Genomic DNA, 11,132 nt, shown 5'->3' on the forward strand with positions numbered 1-11,132 from the left:
TCCACCCTGTGGTTGGATTGTATCCACATAAATGTCTTCTGCTGGCTACTGAGCTGATTTTTTGTGTCACTTGGGCGAAAGATGGAAGAATATCTGGGCGTGTGGTTTACACTGTGGTTGGATTGTAGCCACATAAACCTCATCTTTTGTTATCTACAGAGGAAATCTTTTGTGTCACTTGGGCTGAAGAGCAGGAGAGGATCCGAGCATATGGTCCACTCTGTGGTTGGATTGTAGCCACATAGTGGTCGTCTTCTGCTGGCTACTGAGGTGATTTTTGTGTCTGAGCGTGTGGTCCATTCTGTTAATGCGGCGAGTTGGGCGTGTTGGTACATGGTTTTCTGGAAAAGCAGCGCTGAACAGACGAGGACAGAGACGAGGCGACAAGGACGGGCGCAGAAATCCATTCCGTAGTTACATTGTAGCCACATAAACCTCGTCTTTTTTTGGCTACTGAGGTGATCATTGTCGCATGGCCTGTAGAGTAGAAGAGGAGTCTGAGCGTGTCGTCTACTCTGTGGTTGGATTGTAGCCACATAAAGGTCGTCTTCTGCTGGCTGCAGAGGCGGTCTTTTGTGTCACTTGGGCTGAGGATAGTAGAGGATATCAGCGTGTGGTCCACTCTGTGGTTGGATTGTAGCCACATAAACTTCGTCTTCTCTCGGCTACTGAGGAAATCTTTTGTGCCACTTGTGCTGAGGATAGAAGAGGATCTGAGCGTGTGGTTCACTCAGTGGCTGGATTGTAGCCACATAAACCTTGTCTTGTACTGGCTACTGAGGTGATCATCTGTGTCACTTGATGTTTAGGGTAGGAGAGGATCTGAGCGTGTGGTCCACTCTGTGGTTGGATTTTATCCATATAAACCACGCCTTCTGTTGGCTATTGAGGATATCTTTTGTGCCACTTGGGCTGGAGAGTAGAAGAGAATCTGAGCGTTTTCACTCTGTGGTTGGATTGTTGCCACATAAAGGGCTGCTGAGGTGATCTTTTGTGTCACTTGGGCTTAGGATAGATGATCTGATCGTGTGGTTCACTCTGTAACAAAATTAAAAACAGCACTAATTTTTACACAACGCACTCAGAAAGGCTAGACAGGACGGGCGCAGTCCCAGCAAGAGATAGTCTTAAATGAAGGTTCGCTCTGTGGTTTGATTGCAGGCATATGAAGCTCGTCTTCTGCTGGCTACTGAGTTGATCTTTTGTGAGCTGAGGATAGAAGAGGGTCTAACCGTGTGGTTCAATCTGTGGTTGGATTGTAGCCACATAACCCTCGTCGTCTGTTGGCTACTGAGGAAGTCTTTTGTGTCACTTGGGCTGAAGAGTAGAAGATAATCTGAGCGTCTGGTCCACTCTGTGGTTGGCTTGTAGCCACGTAATTCTCGTCTTCGGCTGGTTAGTGAGGTTATCTGTGTTATTTGGGCTATATATAGAGGAGGATTTGAACGTGTGGTTCACTCTGTGGTTGGATTGTAGCCACATAACCGTCGTCTTCTGCTGGATACTGCGGTGATCACCCGACTCACTTGCGTCTGAGAGTGTGGTCCACTGTGTGGTTTTGTTTTAGCCATATTCCCGGGATCCGTGCTTTTGCTGGTGCATGAATCTCCTGCCCGCCAAGATGAATGTTGAGTCGTAGGTTCTCCGAGTCGTATCTACTTGAGTGCATGCGTATAAATTGGGACTTTTCTGGTGAGCAGGAGAGACCGCATTGCCTTGCGTACTGGCTAATCCAGGTCATGGCTGCTTGGAGCTTGTAGTTTCTTCCCCAAAGGATCGCCAATCTGACCACACCGTGATATCACCAGCGTACATGGCATGGCGCTAGCGTATGAAGGCTTGCTTTGTGCATATAGCACAGTACTGAGTGAGGTACCGCTGTGCGCAGCTTGTGCACGAAAATCTTAAATAGCTGCAGTCACCGGCTAACGCCCATAGCAACCCTCTTCAAAAAAGTCGAAAGCTGAGGACAACTGCTAGGCTTAGCGGCTGCTGCTGTCCTGGTAATGCAGCAGGACAATGGTCATACTCCAGCAAACAACTTTTCATTGCTGTATGATATGCATGTTTCTTCAATACATACGATTAAAAATTGTGATTCCTAACGGTTAAAAAATTGAACAGGTCATTGCAATTCTGAGACAGGCTAAGAAGGTGAGTGCCAGACTTGAGCGGTGGAACGCAGGCTTGGTTGAGTTGTGTGACGTTAGCTTATACTTTCGGTGATTTTGCATAGGTTTCGTTTACGTGAAAGTTCAAAGACTATCCACATTGGCAAAGCTGTACACTTGGCGGTCGGTGGATTTTCTCGCTTTCTCACGGCAGTTGTCCATCCAGAGGAACAGGTACTGTTTTCGATTTTTTGTGCCGGCGGCTTCGCAATTGGTTTCATGATAGAAGGACAGGCCGCAATTGGAATCTGAACCTGGCAACGTTCAACGCTAGAACTTTATCTAGTGAGGCTAGCCTAGCAGTGCTGCTGGAGGAACTAGCCGGAATTAAAGGGGATGTGATGGCGCTTAGCGAAGTTAGGAGGACAGGTGAGGCGTATACAGTACTAAAGGACGGACACATACTGTGCCATCGCGGATTAGAGGATAGACGAGAACTAGGTGTGGGATTCATCATTATTAAGGATATAGCTGGCAACGTAGAGGAGTTTTATAATATTAACGAGAGGGTAGCAACTATAGTAATTAGGCTGAATAGGAGGTGCAAGCTGAAATTGGTGCAGGCCTACGCGCCCACATCCAGCAATGATGACCAGATCGTTGAAAGTTTCTATGAGGACGTATAATCGGCAATGAATAAAGAAAAATCACTGCACTGTACTGATGGGTGACTTCAATGCGAAGGTGGGCAAGAAGCAGGCTAACAACCACGCGGTAGGTGACTATAGGATAGGTTCTAGAAATAGCAGGGGAGAGTTATTAGTCGAATTCGCAGATAGAAATAATTTACGGATCATGAATACCTTCTTCCACAAACGAGAAACCAGGAAGTGGACCTGGAAGAGCCCCAATGGTGAGACAAAATGAAATCGACTTCATACTTTGCGCTAAACCTGGCATCATTCAGGATGTGGCCGTCCTCGGAAAGGTGCGTTGTAGCTACCACAGAATGGTAAGGTCTCGAATTTGCTTAGACTTGAAGAGGGAACGGAAGAAGCTAGTGAAAAGGAAGACCATTAACGAGTTAGCCGTAAGAGAGAAAGTACAGGAGTTTAGGATAGCGCTGCAAAACATATATTCGGCTTTAACTGAGGAAGACGATCTTGATGTTCGTACAATGAACGACAATCTGACATCAATCATTACGGAGTGCGCAGTAGAAGTTCGCGGTAGGACAGTTCGACAGGATACCGGAAAGCTGTCTCAGGTGACAAAAGATCTGATTAAGAAGCGCCAAAACATGAGGGCGTCTAACCCTGCCGACAGAATAGAACTAACAGAGCTATCAAAGTTAATAAGTAAGCGCAAGGCAGCCGACATAAGGAAGTTTAATATGGAGAGAATCGAGCATGCTCTAAAGAACGGAGATAGCCTAAAAGCAGTGAAGAAACTAGGCATAGGTAAAAACCAGATGTAGGCATTAAGAGACAAGCAGGGCAATGTCATTAGCAATATGGATAAGATAGTTAACATAGCCGAAGAGTTCTACAAAGACCTGTACAGTAGCCAATGTAATCAGAGCGTTCTTGAGAGAGAGCAGTGCACAGCAATGCGTCATCCCGCTAGTAACGAAAGATGAAGTAAAGAAAGCCTTAGAAGCAATGAAAAGGGGGAAAGCAGCTGGGGAAGATCAGGTAACAGCAGATCTGTTGAAAGATGGAGGAGACATCGTGCTAGAAAAACTAGCCATTCTGTATACGCAATGCCTTATGACCTCGACTGTACCAGAAGCTTGGAAGAATGCAAACATTATCATAATGCATAAGAAGGGAGATGCCAAGAATTTGAAAAATTAGAGGCCGATCAGCTTACTATCCGTTGCATACAAAGTATTTACTAACGTAATCGCTAATAGAGTCAGGTCAACCTTAGACTTTAATCAACCTAATGATCAGGCAGGGTTTCGTAAAGGATATTCCACAATAGATCATATTCACACTATCAATCAGGTGATAGTGAAATGCGCAGAATATGACCAACCTCTGTATGTAGCTTTCATTGATTACGAGAAAGCATTCGGCTCCGTGCAAACCTCAGCGGTCATACAGGCATTGCGTAATCAGGGGGTAGAAAAGCCTTATATCAAAATACTGGAAGAAATATATATATATATATATATATATATATATATATATATATATATATATATATATATATATATATATATATATATATATATATATATATATAGCAACTGCACAGCTACTATAGTACTCCATAAAGTCAGCAATAAAATTCCAATAAGGAAGGGCGTCATGCAAGGAGACATGATCGCGCCAATGCTATTCACCGCCTGTTTACAGGAGGTATTCCGAGGCATGAATTGGGAACAGTTCTGAATAAGAGTAAATAGAGAAGACCTAAGTAATCTGCGATTCGCTGATGAAATTGCCTTGCTGAGTTACTCAGGAGGTGGACTGCAAATCATGATCAATGAGTTAGACAGGCAGAGCAGAACGATGGGTCTAAAAATTAACATACAGAAAACCAAGGTAATGTTCAACATCTTGCAAGGGAACAGCAGTTCACAACTGCCAGAGAGAGCCTGGAAGTTGTGAAGGAATACGTCTACTTAGAGCAGATAGTGAGAGCTGATCCGGATCATGAGAGGGAGATAACTGGAAAGATAAGAATGGGGTGGAGCGCATATGGCAGGTTCTCGCAGATCATGAGTTGCACCGTCATCTTCTAGCCACACGTGAGCCATTCTGACATGACTTAACAGAAGATGACTCTGACAGTGAAGACATTTCTCAGGAAAACGTAGGAGAGCCACAGTCTATAACACAGACCACGCAAGCCCAGGAAAGCGCCGGAGTATCGCAGCCTATAACCCAGCCCACGCAGTGTGTGTCAAGGCGGTCCACCCGAGAAAAGCGACAGCCCAGTCGTCTTCACTACGAGCAGAATTTCCACCAAATGTCTCGTATTGTGCTCGCAGACTTTTAAATCTTGCACTCAGGAAGATGTATTGTATCAGACGCACATGCGCGCTATGTATGGGCTATGGCCAGCGTGCCATCTGTAACACGTGGCTGTTATCATGCAGCCGCCTGTCGACTATGCATGTTGGGAAGCAATCTGGAATAAACGCTCTTCTTCTTGTTGCTTCCACGATGTGTGTTCATTGTTTGACGCCGGAACCAGAGCGCAAATGGCAGGTTCTCTCAGATCATGAATGGCAGTTTACCAATTTCCCTCAAGAGAAAAGTGTACAACAGCTGTATCTTACCGGTACTCACCTGCGGGGCAGAAACGTGGAGGCTAAGGAAAAGAGTTCAGCTTAAGTTAAGGACAACGCAGCGAGCCACGGAAAGAAAAATGATAGGTGTAACGTTAAGAGACCGGAAGCGGCAGAGTGGGTGAGGGAACAAACACGGGTCAATGACATCCTAGTCGAAATCAAGAGAAAGAAATGGGCTTGGGCAGGGCATGTAATGCGTATGCAAGATAACCGCTGGTCCTTAAGGGTGACGGAGTGGATTCCAAGAGAAAGTAAGCGTAGCAGGGGCGGCAGAAGGCTAGGTGGGCGGATGAGATTAAGAAGTTTGCAGGCAAAGGGTGGATGCAGCTGGCAAATGACAGGTTTAATTGGAGAGACATGGGAGAGGCCTTTGCCCTGCAGTGCGTGTAGTAAGGCTGATGATGATGATGGCTTCGTAAAGAGTCGTTTGTTTCCAGGTATGCGGTGGTCGTTGGCTAATCAGACAGTAACTGCCAGCTTTCAGTCGAAAAGTATCGTATTTTTGCCTTTCTTTGATCGAGTAGAGAGGAGCCAGTTGCTGATTATATGCAAGCACCTGAAGCGCAACATCGATGCCAGCGGTGGCAGCCATTCTTTTCGTTGGTGCAGTGGCTTGGAGGTATCCATGTGGCATGCCATAAGGTGGCGTTGCAGCCCCTGACGTTCTCTTACCAAGTGTCTTGGCTTGAACCCGCCTTACAAACTTGCTAGAAACCCTTGGGGTAGCCGCGTTGCCCTTAAAGGCGCTGTCCATTTCTTGCTTGAAAAGAGCCTACGGGCCTAGTGGACATGAAAGTGAGCTTGGTGCGCCGCGTCAATAATACAAACGATTTCATGTCGGCAGTTTCGGTCTCTGTCAGCACCAGTCCTGAAGTACACCTTGACGGCACGGCGCACCGGTCAACCTGGATTACCACAGTCCTGATGACGTCGGCGCTGCCGGCAAGCACAGGTTTCCGTGAACAACCACTAGACCCAGTGACGTCACAATAATTGGGGCAATTGTACCTTTGCGTCACTCCTCGGTTATCATTGAAAAATATAATTTTTCACTCAACGACTGTGACTAAATATTCCCAGGAAGGCATCTCCTTACGTCCATTAAACAAGTCAGGTCGTTAGTTTTTCTTTCTCTGCGCCTTTTTAAGCTTTTAGACACGGTGCCGTTTTTAATGACCAGACGAGGGTACGAGCAAGGAAAACGGCATCAATGGAGTTGACTATGGGAAATACGCCTCTTAATTCGGGTACCTGTGGCAAACCGGGCTTGGCTCTTCTGGTCTTTGTTTTCCCACGCCTGCTGCTTGGTGATTTAATTCATCTTTTGGCGATCAATAAAGTTTCAGCTTCAAGTCGTCCTCGTCGTTCCCTGTGTGTCCTGACGCGCTGCTGTCATTTCTACTGTGCTTCTTTGCGTTCATTGGTCTTTCAGATCTCTCTTTCAATTGCGCACTCCATCGATTCAAGTCCTCGTTATTGTCAAGAGAAGCCCCTTCATTTCGTTGTGCAGCTCGTAAAATATCGAAAGGCGTTTTTCTTGTACTCATTTACCTAACCAAATTATTTTTTATAAAGAAAGGCGTCATGGCGAAGAAGTTCTCAACAAAGTGTAAACAAAATGTGACAAAATATAAGTAGGACAGGCAAATTTCAAAGCAAGGTGTTTAAGGGAAGGGAACAAATTAAAAGGATATAGTTTCGTATATATACACGGGAATAGAAACAGTGCCGCTACCGCTAGTGCCAAGTGACTGCTGCTCTGTACGCATCAGGGTCCGCTGTGGTCACGTGGTACTCAGAGGATAACTTCGTAGTGCTTCTCTTTCTCGATTACGGCGACATCTCAGTAAAAGGTGCATTTATTGCTGACAAAATTTCACTTCAAAAGTTTCTCCCCATTTGATTCAAACTCGTGGCGTCTGCATCGGAAAGAAAACCGTTTTTAAATGAAAAGGTGGTTTTGCCCACGAGCAAGACCGCTTCCTAAATCGGCTGATGGTGCCTACACTCATTTTTTATTTTGTGAAACTTTGTTGCTTATAGAAACTCCGTTTCCACTTAACATTGCGGTAATCTATGGGTACAGATCAACAGTGTTTTCAAAAATAACAGCGCCCAAACGAAAACGAATGTGGAGAAATATACAGGAAAAGCGCTGACTCTCAACTGAAGCTTAATCACCAGAAACAGACAAAAACCTCAGGGGTGACAGGCAATAACCGACCAACTAAAACATATATCACGTTTCTTCGCTTTTTTCGCTGTTACTTCTTAACATGTATCACCAACTCGACCGCCTAGTTGTTCTTTTCAACTTCGTTTTGTCCCTAGTGTCATTCTGAAGAACGCCGCGTGGTCGAAACTGTTTCGGACTGCCAGTTGATTCTTTAAATCCATTTAATTTCTCGCAGATTTCCATGGAGGATGTGAAAGTGCGGGAACCGGAGACGCCGTCGCCCGTGCCTACGCCTGAGTACAAGCCACACCGGGGACAGACCGACGTTTGACGGCCCGCACTGGAGTCCGAGAGACATGCCGTACACGTTCGCGGCGCTGTTAGCCGGGCTGGTTTAGTGTTCCTGTATGTGCACCCGCTGTTTTCCCCGCGCCGCTCACAACACTATTGGCGGAGCGGCGATCACATCATCCCATTGATGTCAAGTGTTCCAATTCACGCCGACTGAAACCCAAGCAGCGGAGACTGCATTGTTATCCGACTGAGGCGGTGCGGTGCCTCCGAACTGCCTTCGCGTAGGGCTCCTGCCACACGAGAAGCGGCTTTCCCGCAGAGCTTAGAACTTGCCTTCGCGCAACTCTGCTCTCCCGGGGAGCGTATACAGGAAGACTAGCGTATAAAGCCACTGGAAAAGATTTCAGAGTGCCGCATTCTTTTTCTTATTCGCACCGCCGGCTGTCGCAGTCCAAGTTGCCAGAACAGCGCCAGTCAGATTTTGCAGGCAAGAGTTGCTGTCTTTATGGGCTGTACCTAGGATGCGAAAATTCTTTCTCTTCTTAATTCTTAGTGTTTACGATGTCACCCAAGTCGGCTGTAGCAGCCGTGTAATAATTTTAAAGTTATCACGTAATGACGTTGCGAATGCATATGCACAGAGCACCACAAATATGTTTATTGTCCTGCGATCGCTAGGGTAGCGATAGCCATGTAGGCTGGCATGGTGAGGAGGAGGATGAAAAACGTTTTATTGAAAAGAGTGGGCTCCTTTTTTGTTTGCTGCGCCCAGTGAACCAGCTGTATTTGGTCCTTCAGGTCTGACCTGCACGGTGCGGCCCCACACTGCCCAGGTTTTGGGTGCCCATGCAGTGCGATTGAGTACAAATGTGGTTCTGAAAAAAATTCCAGCGACTCTAATGGGGTTCGAGCAGTTTACATCGAGGGCGTTTCATTCCGACACCCATGGAGTAGGGACGTGGGACACCCTATTTTCGACGCAGTAGGAGAGGCTGTGCTGGATGAGAATGCGCCGTTTGAAAGAGCAGTCACATTCCGTGCGACTTCGTCGGCAGCTCAGATTTCGAAGCGTGTCGCACCGTTTGCGCACTGGATGCGAAAAGTGCCCGTCCACTGCCTTGCATCCGCAGCTCTGAGCCATAGCGCTGTCTTAGCGCGGATATTCCAGTGCCTTTTTTTTTTCACACACGCCGCTGGTCTTGTGAAGAGCGCAATCCTCCGAACAGTATCCGTCCAGGAAGCTTAGAGGAGCGTCACAAATGGCTCCTAACAGTGGCACAAGTGATTTCCTGAGCGCTTCTGCCACGCCGTATATAGCGTTGAGCAAACGAGACCTTTTACTGTGAGCTTGTGTTGTGCATTTTTTTTAGGTGCGCTACTCTCTCAGACTGCAGTCTGGTTCTTACCGATAGTTCGGCCATGCGCGACAGCATTGCATTGCAGTTGTGCCGATCCTTACCTTCTCCTGCGATGCGTGAATTTATGCAGGGAACCGTAGCAAGTTACCGCAGAAAAATCTCACAGCGCCACTGTTGCAGTCGCTGTTTATTTAAGAATTTCCCTGAAATGGGGCAAGCGATGAAAATGACTCCACGAAAGGGAAGATAATCTGCACCAAGGCATTCGAGGGGCTGTAGAATCTACCGCAAACCGTTGATGCATTTTCTTTCAATATCGTCAGTGCGCTCTGTAACAATGGGCTAAGAAATAAAGTGCTTGTTTGGCTGCGGCTGTGTCCCCGTTTTCATGCGGTCGGCGTCTGAGTTGGTTTGAAAGCGTTGGCCATTTCGACGGCATCGCATTCACGGGCCACAGCGTGCTTGACCTCATCATCGGCAGCCCGGGCCATTGGCGCAATCACGGAAGCATTCGGTGCAAAGAAGTCATTCTTGGAGGCTGGAGCAGTGCAAAAGGCAGCCTTCTTATAGACCACAGAAGGCGTGGGAATGTTTTTTATTGTGGCCTTTATTAATGAGAGAAGATGAATTGACAACTTACTTCTGAATGGGCATAATTGCTACCTTTAAGGACAGTGCCCAACTCAAGCCCCTTTCTACCTCTTGATTTCGACTGGCATGTCATTAGCCCGTGTTTGTTCCCTCACCGACTATTTTATTTTCCTGTAAACATTACACTGGGCATTTTCAAATTTCAATTTCAAGAACAGAAATAGAAAAAACATAATAAAGTGCAACAAAACAAAATATAACAAAACAAAGTATTACTAGTGGATAGCAATTGCAAAAAAACAAGACTTCAAACCTCTTCTATTCAATCCTAAAGTGCGTGTATTTTTGTTTAGTATAATTGGGAGGTTATGTGATAACGCTTCATATTTATAAAAAGTTCGGAACAGTGGAGTAAATTCAAGATGGTTCTTTGCTCTTCTTCGGAGGAGCACATGACCTCTCCAAAGGTGAGTTCGACGGTGTTGAAAGAGCAGACGACGATTGATGCCAGGTGAGGGAGACAAAGAGAAAATATATTTACAGTATGTACACTGGCAAACTGCGTTACAAGTTGAGTCACAAAGACAGTCAAACTGCAACTTAAAGGAATGATCTCTCACAGAGAAACTCGACAAGACCTTACTCATCGACCCGAGCTTAGGGTCTAGGTCTGCAGAATTACGTGCCACTGCACGGAGCCTCTAGCTCAAATAGACAAGGCTGCTCTCCAATGACTTTACATTCAATTTTAAAGATTTTTGCGAACAAAGTATTTAGGGCGGTCCTATTTCGAGGCCTGCCCTAAGCTTCGATATCCAATAGAGGTAGCCGCAGCCCCTGAAGTTTGGAACCAACTTCGAGCCCGGGGCTTGGCTAAAAAGAAAAAGAAGCACATACCGAAAACATTCTGAACACCCTCTCCCCGGGGGGAGTTCTCGCCCTTATTGCTTGATTACTTGATGCTTTCCCCTTCCCTGCCGCACCCGCGCGTCGCCTCTCGAAGGATGAAAAGTTTTTTTTTCAGCGAATTGGCGGGACCACTAATGCACTGGCTCTCCGCAGGAATCTCAGACGGCGGAGACCCGCGACGCTTCGGTGCCATCGAGAATGCCAAAAAAAAAGAGGGCCCATCGCGGAATGCGAGATGGTTTGCATATTTCCGCAGACGTGCAGTAAGGGGGTCTGCCGCCGTGGGAATTCTGCCTAAGACCAAGCGGCACCACGTGCTCGTTGTGTGTGCCTCGCATGCTTTCTTGGTGCGCTTAACAAAGCCAGGTGTCTTCGGCCGTCACAGCGGT

General features: G+C 46.6%; 1 protein-coding gene across 1 annotated transcript in view; it reads left to right on the forward strand.

Moving 5' to 3' along the window:
* LOC144111367 (uncharacterized) overlaps positions 1-9,628 on the forward strand; it is a 119,652-nt gene extending 110,024 nt beyond the window's left edge. Inside the window, exon 3 of the mRNA XM_077644648.1 lies at positions 7,827-9,628. Coding sequence (XP_077500774.1) covers positions 7,827-7,922 — 96 coding nt within the window. The 3' untranslated portion in view covers positions 7,923-9,628. The remainder of the gene's footprint in view (positions 1-7,826) is intronic.
* The last annotated feature ends 1,504 nt before the right edge of the window (positions 9,629-11,132 follow it).

Source organism: Amblyomma americanum, chromosome 11 (assembly GCF_052857255.1).
Source record: "Amblyomma americanum isolate KBUSLIRL-KWMA chromosome 11, ASM5285725v1, whole genome shotgun sequence".
NCBI classification, from domain to species: Eukaryota; Metazoa; Arthropoda; class Arachnida; order Ixodida; family Ixodidae; genus Amblyomma; species Amblyomma americanum.